Source organism: Erythrolamprus reginae, chromosome 4, assembly GCF_031021105.1.
Source record: "Erythrolamprus reginae isolate rEryReg1 chromosome 4, rEryReg1.hap1, whole genome shotgun sequence".
NCBI classification, from domain to species: domain Eukaryota; kingdom Metazoa; phylum Chordata; class Lepidosauria; order Squamata; family Dipsadidae; genus Erythrolamprus; species Erythrolamprus reginae.
This window is the reverse complement of record NC_091953.1, coordinates 45,410,856-45,429,333: the sequence shown is the minus strand read 5'-3', so window position 1 is coordinate 45,429,333 and position 18,478 is coordinate 45,410,856. Positions and strand designations below refer to the sequence as shown.

The following is an 18,478-nucleotide window of genomic DNA, read 5'->3' as shown; positions in this document are numbered from 1 at the left end:
CAATCGACTTTTGCCTCAACGTACGTCCTCTCATAAACAACCCCAAAATCAGAACAACCAATTTCAACTTTAAGTAGGCCAACTCTGACAACATAGACTCTGACCTCTCATCTCTTGATTGGAACACAATATTCTCCAGCTGTGTCACTGTAGATGACTATTACAATATATTTCTGCTCGAGATCCAAAGAGTCATAAAATTACATGTACCACTAATATACACCAAAACCAAAAAAATAAATTACCCATAAGAATAAGAAAGCTACAATCCAAAAAAAGGATTACTTTGGCATAAAAGCAAAACAGGTTATGTTGCAAACTTTAAAAACCACTATAAAAATTTATGTCATCAAATAAAAGACTGAATGTACCAACTACCATATCAAACAAGTAGAAAACCTCCTGCGCATGAAATCCACTCGTGCTTTCTATAACTTTGTAAACAACAAACTTAAAGACTCTAGATCCATCCCACCACTTATGGGATCAAACGACAAAGAGTATATTGATGAAACAATTAAAGCCAACCTCTTTAACAACTTCTTCAGCTCTGTCTTTGTGAATAGTAACAGCTCATGCCCAGCATTTCCTAGTCACACACCAACTAACTTCAATGATCTAACACAAATTGACTTTACAGAAGAAATCATTAAGAAATCACTGCACAATCTAAAACCATCTCTATCTATCGGACCTGCCGGACTATGTGCATATTTCTTAAAAAAACCTCTCCTCAACTCTGGCTGAACCCCTAAGCATAATTTTCAAATATCTTCTACAACCAGCTCCCTACCTAAACTCTGGTCTCTAGCCACGGTCATCCCTATTTGCAAAAAGGGTGATCCTAGCAATGTTGAAAATTATAGAACAATTTCCTTGACCTATGTCACTTGCAAAGTCATGGAATCCATTATTAACCAACCCATTACACTCCACTCTGAAACAAACAACCTACTTTTTAACAAACAATTTGGTTTCAGAAAAAAGATATCCTGCAACCTGCAACTTTTACATTGCAAAAACATATGGACTACCCAAATTGACCAGAGTAAATCAATTGATGCAATCTACATAAACTTTTGCAAAGCCTTTGATTCAGTAGGTCACGACAACCTCTTATGAAACTAAAATATTATGGCATTTCATAATATTATGGCACTACACAATTGGATATCAGCGTTCTTGTCAAACACACAACAGGTGGTCAAAATAGGTAATACTATATCTAATCCTGCTCCAGTTAACAGTGGCATTCCCCAAGGCAGTGCCCTAGGACCTACTCTCTTTATACTCTACATAAACAATGACAATATTACAAGCAATTGAGTTCTCTTTGCTGATGATGTTAAGCTATTTCATACCTCCGATAGTACCTCTACCCTTCAAAAGGACCTTGACCATGTAGCTGAATGGTCTAACAACTGGCAATTCCAAATCTCATCCAACAAATGCTCTGTCCTAAACATTGGTAAAAAGAATCCAAATACTAAATACACACTTGGACAAACTGAACTCACAGAAGACCCTCACTCAGTCAAAGACCTTGGAGCATTTCCAATGACCTAAGTGCCAGAGCCCACTACAACAGCATTGCCAAAAAAGCACTAAGAGTCACAAACTTAATTCCACACAGCTTCTTCTCTAGAAACACTGATCTACTAACCAGAGCATACAAAACATTTGTCAGACCAATTCTTGAATACAGCTCACCTGTATGGAATCCACACTGCTTAACAGACATTAATACAATTGAAGAAGTCCAGAAAGACTTCACAAGAAGAGTCTTTCACTCCTCCTCACGCAACAAATTACCTTATTCCTCCAGACTTCAATTACTATGTTTAGAAAATTTACAGCTACGCCGCCTCCGAACTGATTTAACTGTTGTTCATAAAATCATACATCACAATGTACTCTCTGTTAGCGACTACTTCACCTTTAACGACAACAACACAAGAGCATGCAATAGATACAAACTAAACGTAAATCGCTCCAAAGTAGACTGCAGAAAATATGATTTGAGCAATAGAGTGGTCAATGCCTCGAATACACTACTGGACTCTGTTGTTTCTTCCCCCAATCCCAAAATCTTCAACCTTACATTATCTACAATGGACTTCTCACCTTTTCTAAGAGGTCTGTAAGGGGCGTGCATAAGTGCACCTTTGTGCCTACCGTTCCTGTCCTAATGAGTTTTTATCTTTTCTATCTCTACTTTATACCTATAAACATACTACAATACAATACTATATTTGTATGACAAATAAACAAACAAACAAATAAATAAATAAAGGGCTAACCAATAAATAAGTAAAGGGCTAACCAATAAAGACTAATGTCATATCACCTTCATTAGCCCTGCTTGGGTCAACTTCTACCTGTCTCTCTTTACTCTAGCTTTCTCTGAATTTCATCTGCCCATTCAGTAACATCTGACAGAGAGAGTGCGCTGGGAATCCCAGCATCAATGGAACATAATCTTCACTGACCCTAGAATTCAAATTTTCTTCATGGTTTTCCTATTCCTTTGGAAGTAGAAACATTCCCGACTAGATATCTGCCACAACTACTCCTAAATTCATTTTTAGACAGTCATAAAATATAGCACTTCATTTGACACTTAGAGAAAAGATAATACACTAGAATAACTTTATTGATCAGTCAGTTAACTATATAAAAGTAGGATAAGGACATTCTAGGCTTTTCTAAATAGTAGTGTTTCAATTATAACTGATTCTGTTATCAATTCTATTATTTTAACATCCCAGAAATGAAGTGGCATAGCAACATATCAGAGCAAGAGAGGGAGGGGAGAGGGAGGGGGAGAAATGGGAGAGAGAGATTACCATTTTGTGTTCCTGCACCAGATTCATTTGGTGCCAAGGGAGGTAGATGTGACTTCTCCACAAGGACAGCATGAGATGGGACACCACTACCCAAAACAGTAGGGATACAGTATGGACCTGGGATTGATGTGACTGCTGGAGGATATCCAGCTTTTGCAGCTTTTCCTGCTTCATACACTGAAAAAAGAGTAACAAACAATACTTAAAATATATCAATCAGCAGCAGTCTTTTTCTTATTTAGCTAGCAAGTGACACTTAATCAATCTTGGCTGAATGTGAAAAATGAAGAAGGGTTGGATCTGATCTCTATTTGAATTGAAGACCATGAGGAAATCTCAGGAATGTAGGTGTTCTGCCGGGCTCTCTGTTAGAAGCCTCCCGAAAATTCACTGGTACAAATTTCAGACACACACACATTTGAAAATTCAAAACAATGTCCTTTATCACAAAATTCAAAAGAAACAAAGCACCCTTTTTGTATTGCAAAGAGCATTCTTCCTCAAAACAACCTTGTCGGCTGTACAAGTCCCTTAATCAGTCCTTAAGTACTTAGCTAGTAGCTGTGAAGAAACGTCACAGCTCTCCTTCTTCCCATGAAGTGAAATACATACACACACTTTACTCTGCTTCGGTGTCAAAGGCGTGAAAAATCCACAAACAAAGTTCAGACACAGTGAGGCACGATCCTGAAGACTGCGATCAGATAATCTTCCACAATGGCCAAACTAGCACGCTGCTATTTATAGCAGCAGCTCTAACTATTGGAGCCCCACCCAAACACAAGTGGCCTCTCTTATCTCCTGTAATATTTCCTCAATTGGTCTCTTCGATGCATAAGTCTGCGCCTGCGTGGGTCTAACACTTTGTCATCCGAATCGACCGAAGGTAATGGTGATTGGCTTCCTGGGCTGTGTGCCAAGCCCCCCTCTTCCAAGTCACCCCCACCTTCTTCTTCGTCCAAGGAAACTGCACTCCCTGACCAGGCCTAGGACATGTTGACGTTTCCCCTGCCTCCACCTTCACATTCCCTGGGGCAGGAGCTGGGCCAGAGCCAACCACAACAGTAGGCTACATTGAAAATGGAAATAGAAAACCTAAAATAATTAGCTGAGCACAACTCAGAAGACCTGTCAGACTAGCTTTTCCTAGATCCTGGAAACCTGGGGGAAATAGGATATGAGGGAATAAGCATTAAAATGGAAATTTAATGAACTCATTTTAAAGAAGCAGTCTCACTAGGAGATATTGCAAAACACAATTTACATACAAGTGCCACAAGGAAATGTGTTTTCTGAACTGGTCATTTGTACAAAATTGAGCAGTATTGTATCTTACAATGAAATTTGAACAAGTGAATAGACAAGTCCAAGATATAAATGGAATTTGAAACAAAATATAACCAACCACTTTCTTGCTGAGGAACAGGCTGAACTCAATGACCACATTTGATATTTTCAATATCAGTGATTCCTGCCTTAATCTCATAGCAGATTACCTTTACTACCATTGACATCTTCAAGTTAATGTAAAAGGACAACTTGTTGAACAGATGTGGTAACAAAGTAGGATTAATTCAAACAAAAATGTGCACAAAGCAATCATATAAATGTTCTTTCTCACTATATAGTAATTTTGATTCACAAAGATGAGTGCTATTTTATACACGCAGTCATTAAGAATCTTCTGCAGCAAAATAATCCAGTTCTTGTTAACTAACTGAATTGCCAGATAAATTTAAATGTTATTTAGCTACAACTTTGATTGAAGTTGCTGAAATGTTATGAAAAACCTTTAAATCATCAAAAATCAAACAGCTGCCTAAAAAAAATTACACTTTTAAAAGTTAACATTGCAAAGTCACACCCAATAGTGGCTTTGTGCTAGCTGTTAATATATCTGCTAATTGAAACCGGAGAAAACTGCAAATTGTCCTTGCCAATCTCCATATTAATTCCAAAGATCTCAACACTTTCAGATGAGCTCGTGAGAAAGCTTATGGAGTTGCAGATAAGAAAACAAACAAAACCTGGATGTACTACCAAAAAAATCTCACAATTCGGTACATTATCCTTATACTAGAAGTAAAAATAAATTGTAAACTTTGATAGTCAGTTATACAACAATTTAAATAATAATAATAAAAAAACCAAAACAGTAACTTGTTTATACAAAAGGCCAAAGGAAGTTATATGTTTTTAAAATGTTCTAAAGCAGGGGTAACCAACCCCTGGGCCGCAGACCAGTAGCAGTCCATCGCCTGTTAAAAAGCAGGCCATGCAAATGGCGAGCAAGCAAGCGAAGCATCATCATACCTACAGGACCGCTTTCTGCCGCACGAATCCCAGCAGCCGATTAGGGCCCACAGAGTTGGCCTTCTCCGGGTCCTGTCGACTAAACAATGTCATTTGGTGGGACATAGGGGAAGAGCCTTCTCTGTGGTGGCCCTGGCCCTCTGGAATCAACTCCTCCCGGAGATTCAAATTGCCCTCACCCTCCTCGCCTTCTGCAAGATGTTGAAGACCCATTTATGTCACCAGGCATGGGAGGATTAATTCCCTTCCCCCCCCTTTCTGACTGTAGCCTTTGAGAGTGGTATGACTGTGTAGTATTGATTGTTTTTTAAAATTAATGGGTTTTAATTCTAGTTTTTATTAATATTAGTTTTGTATTGTATTGTTATTGCTGTGAGCTGCCCCAGGTCCTCGGAGAGGGGTGGCATACAAATCTAAATAATAATAATAATAATTATTATTATTATTATTATTATTATTATTATTATTATTATTATTATTATTATTATTATTATTATCTGCCTGTATGTGGAATTTAGTTTACATGCAAAATCACCTCCACTCCTCCCTCCCCCAGTCCATGAAAAAAATGTTTTCCACAAAACAGGTTCCTGGTACCAGAACAGTTGGAACTCCTATTCTAAAGCAACGATTCCCAATCTCAGCAATAGGTTTTCATCTTAAAATTACTGAACTTGAGGGACAGTATTCTAAAATGTCATGAAACGAAGTAGTCCAACTTTATTCAACTCAGAGGTGTGTTCTTGCCTATGCGGTCCGATGCGGTAGTCTGATGGTGGCCCACGATTGCGCAATTGGTGGGCGACAGCTCTAGTGCTGTCTTTGCCAGACCTTGCCCAGCACCATATTTTTTTACTAATTTTTGCCTCTTTTTTTTGCTCTTGCACATGTGCGGAAGCAAAATTCTGTGAGGGAATGTTCTCCTGTGCACAATTTTTGCAGTGCACGCAAAACATTGCGATGTGCATGCAGCACACTGGTATGGAGGTAAGAGGAACCAGGCCCTGGTTCAACCTCCAGTAATTATACATAACTAGTTAAACATGGTTTCACTTGGACTGGGAATATCTTGTTGCTATTCCATGAGTAACAACATTTTTGTTATTATTATTATTATTATTATTATTATTATTTATTAGATTTGTATGCCGCCCCTCTCCGTAGACTCGGGGCTCACAACATACAATAAAACAATTCATAACAAATCTAATAAATTTTTTAAAAACATTTTAAAACCCCATTATTAAACCAGACATACCATACACAAATTGTATAGGCCCGAGGGGGGGAGATGCCTCAATTCCCCCATGCCTGAATGCAGAGGTGAGTTTTAAGGAGTTTACAGAAGGCAAGGAGGGTGGGGGAAGTTATAATCTCCGGGGGGAACTGGTTCCAGAGAGTCAGGGCCACCACAGAGAAGGCTCTTCCCCTGGGACCCGCCAGCCGACATTGTTTAGTCGACGGGACCCGGAGAAGGCCAACTCTGTGGGACCTAATCGGTCGCTGGGATTCATGCGGCAGAAGGCGGTCCCAGAGATATTCTGGTCCAATGCCATGAAGGGCTTTATAAGTCATAACCAACACTTTGAATTGTGACCAGAAATTGATCGGCAACCAATGCAGTATTGGTGTAACATGGGCATACCTGGGGAAGCCCATGATTGCTCTCGCAACTGCATTCTGCATGATCTGAAGTTTCCAAGCACTTTTCAAATGTAGCCCCATGTAGAGAGCATTACAGTAGTCGAATCTCGAGGTGATGAGGGCATGAGTGACTGTGAGCAGTGAGTCCCGGTCCATATAGGGCCACAACTGGTGCACCAGGCGAACCTGGGCAAACGTCCCCAAATTTAGAGGCCAGATAATTTACGTTTTAGCTCTTTATACTGATTTTTATACTGTATGTACTCTAACTATAGTTTTCAATCCCATGAATAGCAATAGCACTTAGACTTACATACCGCTTCACAGTGCTTTACAGTCCTCTTTAATGGGTTTACAGAGTCAGCATATTGCCCCCAACAATCTGGGTCCTCATTTTACCGATCTCGGAAAGTTGGAAGACTGAGTCAACCTTGAAAATCGATGAAAACTGAACTGTCGAACTGCTGGCAGTCGGCAGTCCACAGAAGTAGTCTACAGTACTGCATTCTAACCACTGAGCCACCACAGTTCTTAGCTCATAATTTTTTATTTATATAAAGAAACATACTAGACAATGTACAGTGGTACCTCGGTTCTTGAATGCCTTGGTTGTCATACATTTCAGATACCGAACAAAATTTTCAGCAAAAATTTCCTTCGGTATCCGAACAAAAATTTGGATACCGAACAGCCACAGAAAATTTTGTTAATTATCTGAAATGTTGCCGCCAGGAGCGGCTGCAATCCCAGGAGCTTCGGGGAGCATCCTTTCCTCAGTACTTCATCTTGTTACCTGTAGGCAGCTGCACCAACTTTCTCCTTCCCGGCGGCAGCAACGGCGGCGGCTTCCCTTCGATGAGCAACAGCACCGGGAATGTCCCATGATGAAGGGAAGCCGCCGGAGCCATCTCAGCAGTTGCCGCCGCTCCAGCGGCTTCCCTTCATTACGTGATGTTCCCGGCGCTGTTGCTACTCGAAGGGAAGCCGCCTCCGTTGCCACCACCAGGAAGGAGAAAGTTGGTGCAGCTGCCTACAGGTAACAAGATGAAGCACTGAGGAAAGAAGCCCCCCGAAGCTGCCGGGATTGCAGCCGCCCCCACTCTTCCTGCAGCTGGGAGCACTTAGACTATAGAGCTCCTCAGATTTTTCATCCCACAGGAAATAAAGAAAATAGATTTAATTGGTTCCCAGCGAGTCAATAGGGGCTGGGAACCAATTAAATCCATTTCCATTATTTCCTATGGGATAAGTTAATTTGGTACTCGACCAAATCGGTTCTTGACCACACTTCTAGAACGAATTGTGGTCGAGAACTGAGGTACCACTGTATCTTGATGAAAGATTTGTTCGCACTTTGATCTGCACTGTATACAGTTACTCACATGCTCGTGGACAGCAGCAGGTATCTGGACAGCAAGGACAACGAATGTAACAGCAGCAGTTATGAGGACAGCATTGGCACCAGCAAATGCCAACCAGGAGAAAGAAAAGGAAAACCCCCAGGATCACCAAGGCTACAAACATCCATTCTGTAAACAAAAAGAAGATACATGAATGGAAAGTTGGAGGTGTCAACCAATACTGATTAATTGATCAATGAAATACAAATAAAAAAATGGATTACACAATACATATGCTGAAAACAAAGGCTAATCTTTAACCCGTGATACTTATTTGATAAGTTTAAATGAAAAGGAGGTCTAGAACTATTTAATACAGAAGAGTATTTCCTGAGAGGGTCTATCAGGAGTAATACACTGTGTATAGTGTAATCAAGGAGAATGGCAATATAATGACACACAAATGTGTGAAATGAAAAGCTCAAAATCCTCTTTTTGCTCATTTCAAATGGCCATTTGTTCTGCTAGTTGAAATTTGAATTTGTTAGCTGAATGAACAGCCAAACAAAGGGGCATGGAGAGGGGTGAGGATTTCCATCTAGAATATAACTGAAGTTAAAGTATGAGGATTATTTTGAAATACATTCAGCAATGAAATAATGAATAAAATAATTAATTTGATAATAATGACATAATAAAAACAGTGTAATATAATCTGCAATCATTCAAACATCATAAAGTTGCCAAATCATAAACAGTCGTAATAAAAGATATCTTACAGAAATAATCAATTTGTGCAGTGTGGATGCTATCTGGCACCATCCTGATGATATCTTTGCAGCTTTTTCATTACCTAACTGGGTAAGATCATCAGTTACTAGGTAAGACAACTGCAAGAAAACTACCAAGTTCAGAGGACACCAAGGATCCCATAGTCTAATCCAGAGTTACAACATTCTCTTCTGTCAATAATTAAACTTGAAAATAACCATCCCCAGGCCAGTTATTCCTTTATTGTTTGGCACCTCAACAGCTGAAATTCAGCTTCATGGTCTTTCTAAATGTCAATAGAAAGTAAGGTATCCTTAAGTTGAATACAACCTAAAAGGATGACTATTTTATGTAACTAAAATTATAACTTTATTAGCTTAATGAAGAAGCCTGTAGTGTTGAAAAAGAACCATTAGATTTTTTTAAAGTAGGTTTTTATCAAGTAGGCATTTTTAAAAGACCAGGAAAAAAAATCTAACAATTATTTATTAATGTATATTTATACTAGAATATATAGATCCTATTGTTGTACGCTGGTATAATTATAATAGGCTAGATATAAAAGGCTAGTAATGGAATCAAAATTCCCTAGTATGATGCTGTCCACAAATGCTGATATTGAAATAAAATGACTAGGCAGCCATCATTCTTGCTTGGAATGAAAACCAATACATCTCAATAAAAAACAAACATACTGGTAAAATCTGCTCTGAATATGGTGTGAGATAAGAATGGCCAGTTTTTATGTTGCTAGAATCTTTTTTTTTTAAATAGGAAGGCCAAAGCAGGGAAGATGATAATGCAAAAGAAAGTAGACCCAAGCAACTCACCCATGAAAATATATTTTTTTAATGTTTTAAATGGGAACATTATTTTAAGAATACAGTAAATTTTATCTCTAAATATTGTAAATTTTCTTACTGAGCATGGTGTGAAACGATACTTGTAACCTATAAAATGAGGCTTAGGGTTGACATGCATACATCGCTAGCATTTGAAATTCATTCAACCCTGATCTTAATATTTGCCTGAATTATATAAATTATAGTAATCATTTGAAGAAGAAAGTTTGTATACTTGAAATAGTATTTAGAATTGGGGTCTCCAACCTTAGCAACTTTATGATTTGTGGACTTCCACCCCCGGAATTCTTCAGCATTGCGCGTGTGTTTGCAAACCAGTAGCAAAGAGTTTTAGGACCCACTACCCCTGATTTAGAACATAAACATACTTCCCGTTAAGTATCCATGTTCACTTATACAATCCTCGCCTCTGAATTATTTGGAGGGGAGGCAAGATATAAATGTAATTAATAAATCAATGAAACACTCTTTTTACATCTCATCTTGACCTGTTAACAACCTCACCACTCCCTTCTACTACCACCACACCCCCCCCCAAAAAAATTGCAAAAAGTTATTGAAGAGGTTACTGATTAAAAAGCAGGGAATAAATTCACAAATAAGGTGCAGTAGAAAACAGAAGAACAGAAAGTGTTAGATGGCAGAGTACCTGACATAATATCCACAGCAAAAGTGGGTAAGAGACCAGCAAGCATCCCTGTCCTACCTAGAAAAGACCAGAAGGATGGAAAGAAGGAAGTTAGTGCAGGAAAATCACTTCCCATTCTTTGTCTTCACATTAAGTTCATAGAATTGCATGGTGTAAGGGCTATATATGCTGTTTTAGAATACTGACCATCTCTGCTTTGTTTCTAATGAATGCATGTGATGAAATGCTTACTATTTTACATATTGTAACAGATTATTATAATATTCCATATATAATGCTTCAATATGCTATCTGGTACCATAAGGCTTTGGCAGATACTATACTATAGTTACCTAAGTTTGTCAAAGGTTACCCACAATACTGTCCACATTAGGTTGAACTTACTGTATGTATGAATATTGTTGTTCTGTTCTGCATTGTATATTTGGTCCAGCATGGATAACTTTGTCTTGTCTTTCATTAAGTTTCACTGGCAAAATTTTACACACAGCTTAGGTAGATCTTAATACCATATGCTTTATCTTAACTAACCAGGAAGCAACTTCATTTTGGCTTAATTAGGTTGTCATCAGCGCAAGAATGCGGGAAATACAGTAATTGCTCTTTTACCATATCAAGATTTTCCTTTGCATAATCTTCCCACAAGGTGTCTGCTGAACATTAAGAGGATTTTTCTCTCCTGCCAATGATCTACTGATTTTGCTGCCAAAGTTGGCTCTTTGGCAATGTTGCTCCTTGGATTTCAAAGGAAGCACTTAGAAATGACCCAAGATGACCATTGACCCAACCTGGGAAGAGGAATCTTGAAGATTGTAATTCCCAATAGAAGAGGCCAGAAAGTCAGGTGACCCAACTTTTCCTCTTGACTGTTCATTTTTTAAAGCAAGACTGGATTATAACTGGGTTTTATTTTACTTTGCTTTTTATCTTTAAAGGTTAAGCGACTGGTTGAACGCTGACTTATTTTAATTCCCTGCTAGACTTTATCTGTTTTCTCTGTCCCTTTTTGAGGAATCTACTTTGCTGTTTTGAATAACTATTCCTTTTCCATAAGGAAGTTATAGCATGTACTCATATCCAACGTCCTAAGTGCTAGAGCCCACTGTAACAACATTGCCAAAAATGCACTAAGAGTTGTTAATCTAATCTTAGGTAACTTCTTCTCTGGCAATATTACATTGCTAACCAGAGCTTACAAAACATTTGTTAGACCAATTCTGAAATACAGCTCACCTGTCTGGAATCCGCACTGCATAACAGACATTAATACAACCAAGAGAGTCTAGAAATATTTCACCAGAAGATTTCTTCAATCTTCCATTCGCAACAAAATGCCTTATTCCACCAGATTTGAAATACCGGCATTAGACAATTTACAAGTACGTCACCTCCAATCAGATTTAAATGTTTTTCATAAAATCATATACCAAAATGTCCTTCCTGTTAATGACTACTTCAACCACAGCAATAATAGATTCAAACTAAATATAAACCATTCCAAACTCGACTGCAGAAAATACAACTTCAGCAATAGAGTGATCAATGCCTTGAATGTACTACCTGAATCTGTGATTTCTTCCCCAAACCCAAAACCTTTAACCTGAGACTGTCTAGAGTCGACCTCTCCCTGTTTCCAAGAGGTCTCTAAGGGGCGTGCGTAAGTGCACCACAGTGATTACCAATTGTCCTCTTTTAACATTACTTTTTAAAATTATGTTTATACAAACTACTACTATCCTATACATGTTTGAGGAATGAATGAATGAATGAATGAATGAATGAATGAATGAATGAATGAATGAATGTTCTTGGGTACTGAAAATGTCTTGATTTACATTTATATTGGACTTTCACTACAGGGATTCTGCATTTTATTAATTAGCGAAAAGTTTGGAGCTTATTTTTTTTAATGTCTTTTAAGTTTTGATTGAAATACTGTACAGTATAGCCAAAAAATATCCTCCCCATATAGAAAAATGTTTCTCTATAGGTTTTTTTTTTTTTTTTTACTGTGAGGAATACTGTATCACTTAAGTATTCTTTGTTCTCTGTCCTTGAAGAACTTTCTTATCTTGGGTTGCTAAATTGCAAGAGAACAAAATGTATCAGTTTATAGAAAAGCCACTCTGGCTGGCATTTGCGGAAAGACTATTTTTTAACGTACAAAGCCAATTGTAAAACTTTTTTAAAAAGTTTGACAAATTTGACATATTTACAAGTGTTAATATGAGAATATTGCATTTATTTCACAGATATTTGATTGTATGGCAGCAGTTTTTCCCCCCAAGTAAACTAATCAGTTGATCAGCACTTTTCCAAGTCTCAGATGTTCAAAACTCTTAACAGATTGTGATGAGTAAAAATGCAGAAACTATTTCAATTATTATTTTTTAATTCAAACTTTGAACCTTGTTTCAGGGAATGCTGTAAATATCTGTGGATAGTATGCTACCAATCCAAATAAAACACAGTGAGAAAAAGATTTGGAGTTGCTAGGAAAATGATAGACATACAGTAAGCCAGTACTTAATCCCTCCATGGCTTAGCCAAGCATAAGCCTTCTTACTATTACTTCTCCTGCATTTTGCATATTTTAAGAAGCAAATATGTATTTGCTTTGTTTGGGGGCTTTTTGAGATAATAGACCTCAGTCATTTCTCTTTTGGAGATTGAAGACAGAGAACATAACACAACTACTCTCCAAAAAGACCTTGACACTGTTTCTGAGTTGTCTAACACATGGCAACTCCAAATCTCAACTAGCAAATGCTCTGTCCTACACATTGGGAAGAAGAATCTGAACTCCAAATACGAACTGAATAATCAAATTATCACAGATAATCCCCACTTGGTTAAAGACCTTGGTATACTAATAACAAAAGATTTAAGTGCCAAAGCCCACTGCAACAATATAGCCAAGAAGGCTTCAAGAGTTGTAAACCTAATCCTACGTAGCTTCTGCTCTGGCAATCTCACACTACTTACCAGAGCTTACAAAACTTTTGCCAGACCTATCCTCAAATACAGCTCATCTGTTTGGAACCCATTTCGCACCTCAGACATTAACACCCTTGAAAATGTCCAAAGATACTTCACCAGAAGAGCCCTTCACTCCTCCATTCGAAATAGAATACCCTATGAGACTAGACTTTCAATCCTGGGCCTAGAAAGTTTAGAACTAAGACGCCTTAAACAAGATCTAAGTATTGCCCACAAGATCATATGCTGCAACGGCCTGCCTGTCGGCAACTACGTCAGCTTCAACTACAACAACACAAGAGCACACAACAGATTTAAACTTAATATTAACCGCTCCAAACTTGACTGTAAAAAATGACTTCAGTAACCGAGTTGTCGAAGCGTGGAACTTATTACTGGACTCCATAGTGTCATCCCCAAACCCCCAACACTTTACCCTTAGATTATCTACGGTTGACCTATCCAGATTCCTAAGAGGTCAGTAAGGGGCGAGTACAAGTGCACTAGAGTGCCTTCCATCCCCTGTCCTATTGCTCTCCTATATCTCCTATAACTTTCTTCTATTCCTATATCTCTTCTTCTATTCTTTCATTGATATGTTCTATTACTATATCTTCTTTTCTATTATTTCTTAGATATATTTTACTATGAGTATCTCCTCTATAACCTTCATCATGTATTTTACTATGTGTATATAGATATATACCCACTAAAACCCTCATTGTGCATTGGACTAACTAACTGACTGACTGACTGACTGACTGACTGACTGACTGACTGACTGACTGACTGAATGAATGAATGAATGAATGAATGAATGAATGAATGAATGAATGAGAATCCATGCTCCAACTTCAAATACTTTCCTTTTCCTAAGAACTGTTGTAAAGATAGGAAACATTTGTCTCACTATGAAATATTACTTTCTCATCCACTGTGCAATATATTTTGTTAATTTAACTGCAACTTTCAAAAATTATTTTTCTTCCTAATAGCTCTATTTTTCCCATTAAATAAGACAGCAGCTGGAGAGGATGTGAAAATTTTGACAGGAAATATGACAGGAATAGCAAAGCAGGAAAGGTCTTGGAAGGGAATACAGCTTCATTTAGTTTGACTCTGCCAAGATTAACTTAAAAACTATAAAAAGTTATAAACTAAGAATGGCTACTTATGAATCTTGGTTGCACTTAAACATCTGGCTTGCAGTTGCAATAGAGCAAAGACCAACAGAAAATGAAGAATACAATAAAATTGATGCAAAATATCTCAAGATTTGGAAAATTATCATCCTAAATACTCCTAAATTGTGATCAGTTTAAAACAAAATAATATTATTTATTCATGTTTTGGCAAGTCTTAGCAAACAACCATATTACTGTAGTCAGGACTGCCAGGATGTTCCACTCCCAAGAGAGAATAATAGCTGCTTCCAAAAATACAATGTTCTCCAGGCACTGTACACACCTTCTGAAAAACTATTTTCTTTTCTGGTTTCACAGATCTCTTCTCACCACTGTTCTGAGAAATAAAATCTGTAATGGAATTCACTAAAGTTCTTTTTTAAATTAACCATTTCAGCAAAAGGCTGGATAGAAAAGCAACAGCCTAAATCTGAAACTGCTAGAATATTTGAATGTGTCATGTCTCCCAATAGCCAACCTGTTTTAAAATAAAACCTAAGTAATTCTGCCACAATCTCTCCCCCCCCCTTATGCACTGAATTAATTTAGTGATAACCCTTCTCCCTACCGGTGTGTAATTCTCCTCCCCTGATCCTCATTTTTAATAACCACTGTTAAGTAGGCTGCTGAAAAAGTCTAAAGCTGACCCAGCCATTCTTTTTAATACCGGTGGTTTCCACAGCAACAGAAGGGTAGATAACACACAGGCTTGTCATGAATGCTTGCTAATTGAAGGCCAACTTTCCTCCCACAGGGATGAGCCACACGTGAACCAAAAATATATAAAAAGGACAAAAGAACACACATTGATTAGGGTAGGAAATGTTCCAAAGCTGCTGGAAATACGATATGAGAAAGTGGAAGCATTTTTAACAATTAAAAACGATACTTTGAAACAATAAAACAGCTGTGACTACATGATATTTCCATAGGTTTATTCCTTGGGGAGGAGAGAATACCAAATCAAGGAAAGAATCAGCAAATGTAGAATTTTCAGAATAGAACTCTGATGTTCTTCTGAATGAGGCCCTCTGGATATAATTTATTACAATTTATACAAATTGGGAATTGTGATATCTTAAGCATAAGCTTTAGAATTATCACCCCAAATCAGTTTTCAGTCAGGAATCAGATCAAAATCAAATACATTATGATCAAGATGTTGTTGTGGTTAGCTCTGGCCCAGCTCCTGCCCCAAGGAATGTGCAGGTGGATGTGGGGGAGACATCCACATGCCGCAGGCCTGTTTTGCTCCCGATGGAATCTGCCGATGAAGCCTCCTCTGACCAAGGAATCATGAGTGACAGGGAAGAGGGGAGTTTGGCAGACAGCCCAGGAGGAGATCAATCATCTGTATCATCCTTGGATTCTGAACAAGAATTAATGACACATCCACGCATGCGTAGAGTGATGCATAGGAGACAACAACTGAAGAATTATTACAAGAGAAAATGAGGCCACCTGTGGTTCGGTGGGGCTCCAGTAATTAGGGCTGCTGCTTTAAATAGCAGCATGTGGGTTTGGCTGTTGTGAAAGAGTATCTGATCACAGTTCTTCAGGAATCATGTGTTGCTGTTTTCTGGACTTTGTTTGTTGATTTTTTCACGCCTTTTAAACCAAAGCAGAGCAACGTGTGTGTGTGTGTGTGTCTCACTTCGTTGGAAGAAGAAGGGGTGTGAAGTTTCTTCACAGCTGCTAGCTAAGTACTTAATGACTGCCTAAGGGAAATTATACAGACTACCCAGTTGTTTTGGGACGAGTGTTCTTTGCAAAACAAAATTAGTTTATTTTGAATTTTGTGATAAAGGACATTGTTTTGAATTTTTAAACATGTGTGTGTCTGAAATTTGTACCCTTGAATTTTCAGGAGGCTCCTACCAGAGAGCCCGGCAGAATAGATGTCAGTTTGGAATGTTTAGAAAAATTTGATTCAAATCAGAGTGTAGCAATTACCAAGACAAATGGTTCTTAACTGGTGATCCACGGACCATTGGGGGGGGGGGGATTGATTTAATCACAAGGCATCCACAAAAGCTTGAAAAAATGTTATGAAATATCCAAAATATTTTATGAGATGGGAAGGTGTTGATGAACAGGTCAGAGATGCTGTTGTCTTTGAGGCTTTACGGAGTAGCTGTGATCAGTGACTGTATCCAATAGGAAGGCCATGGGGGTGGGGGACGGCATCGAGATAGAATCTATAAAATGTAATGCTTTTGAAATTTTAAGTGTGGGTTTGGCTCAAACCTCAATTTGAGGTCATGCTAAAAGATCCACCGCTCTTTGCAAATTGATATTATTATTATTGTTTCTTTCCAATAGATACTCTTAGTTTTTAATCGAACCAAGTTTATTTTGTCATTTCTAACACTATCATTCGGTTGCTCTTTTGTACTTATCAATGTATGTTGAACTAACAGTCACATGAAGAAGTAAATATCTTTTGAAGAGCTTATGTAATTCAATATTGGTTCCTCACCCTTAATTATCAAGAAATACTTTTTAAAAGTAGCTGACCTAAAATTCCAATTTGTTGTAGCTATTTTCAGAAGTGGTCCGGTTTCAGACGAAGGACATCGATTCAGGACAGCTGAAAAGTATAATTTAGCTATACATGTGCACAATCTTTGTTTGTATATCACTTCCAATTAAAGAAAATATTGCTTCTGGACAATAAAAAATAGATATTGTTGCAAAAAGTTGCTGGAGGTACCAATATATCGTATTCAAGGTTCCTGTCACCAAGTAATATAGTTTCACTAATAAAAATATTGTTAAAATTATTTCCTTAATCTCCTATAACAACAAATCTGATTCATGATATAATCTTTATCTCTGTTTCTCAATGGCGATATCCCCAAATGTAGCTAACTATGGCATAATCATACAAAGTTGTCGAGTTATGACTGTTGCTTCATGACTGCTCAAAACTATGTTAGCCTAAGAAAGGATGCCTTGTTTATTTATTTATTTATTTTAACTTTTAAGCCGCACAACTCCTTGCAGTCTCTAGGCGGTGTATGGAGTATGACTTTTTAACTCATAAAGGACTTTTGGGTATTTATAAAAATTGTTGTGTCCATCCCTACAGTCACACTATTGCAATCTAGATATTTGGCCATCTGTGTGAACTTACAGCGATTAGAGCTCTATTCCTGCAATCCACTGAACAGTTCTCTTCTGTACATAGAGAAGATACAAACTCCTTTGGCAGGGTGGACAAATACCTCAGATCCTAAAGATCTGAAGTCTATTCTTGCAGTTCAGTTCTTTTCCAAGAGTTCCCTTCTGTGCATAGAGAGGACCTGAATTCTCCACAAAGTTTTTCTCTCTGTCCACTTAACAACCTGGGAGATCACTTAATGATTACAACTTTGAGTGGGCTAGGATTGTGGTCATTGATTTAAGCAATCAATGGCCATATCAGTTAGCTTTGCTCAATGACTGAGATTCCAATCCCAATTGCAGTTGTAAGCTGATGACAAGCTTGTACTAGCAACACTTATTTTCTTCCTTGGTCCTATGATGTTGCCATTATCTCATTCCAAGCCCATGAATCAGACAGACTTAAAGTTATCATTAGTTTTATCAGGAATAAAACTTTCAAAAAGTCTATTTGCTGATGTTGCATGTAGGAAATGAAAAAGAAAAGCCAGAAATACAGAACCTAGAACATAAGCATATTCCAAGGAAAACTTAACATTACAAAAGATGTAATGACTAGACTATACATACAGTCCATTGACATTGATTAGAATTGGACACTTTTGGTCAGAAGATTATACTGTTGAATATTTAGGACATATACAATAAAATAGAGAGATTTTGCTTTCATAATCAGAAAGGATATAGCAAGGAAAGATTATTATTGAATAATCAAACTTAATTA

At 37.7% G+C, this 18,478-nt stretch overlaps 1 protein-coding gene across 3 annotated transcripts in view; it reads right to left on the bottom strand.

Moving 5' to 3' along the window:
• The window catches only part of ILDR2 (immunoglobulin like domain containing receptor 2), a 76,583-nt gene that overhangs the window by 22,737 nt on the left and 35,368 nt on the right, over positions 1-18,478 (bottom strand). For 2 of the 3 annotated variants that reach the window (XM_070750193.1, XM_070750192.1), the window contains exons 4-6: positions 10,427-10,483; positions 8,186-8,332; positions 2,847-3,023 (exon numbers count right to left, since the gene is read on the bottom strand). In XM_070750193.1, coding sequence (XP_070606294.1) covers positions 2,847-3,023; positions 8,186-8,332; positions 10,427-10,483 — 381 coding nt within the window. The remainder of the gene's footprint in view (positions 1-2,846; positions 3,024-8,185; positions 8,333-10,426; positions 10,484-18,478) is intronic. The other variant, XM_070750191.1, reaches the window with a different exon arrangement.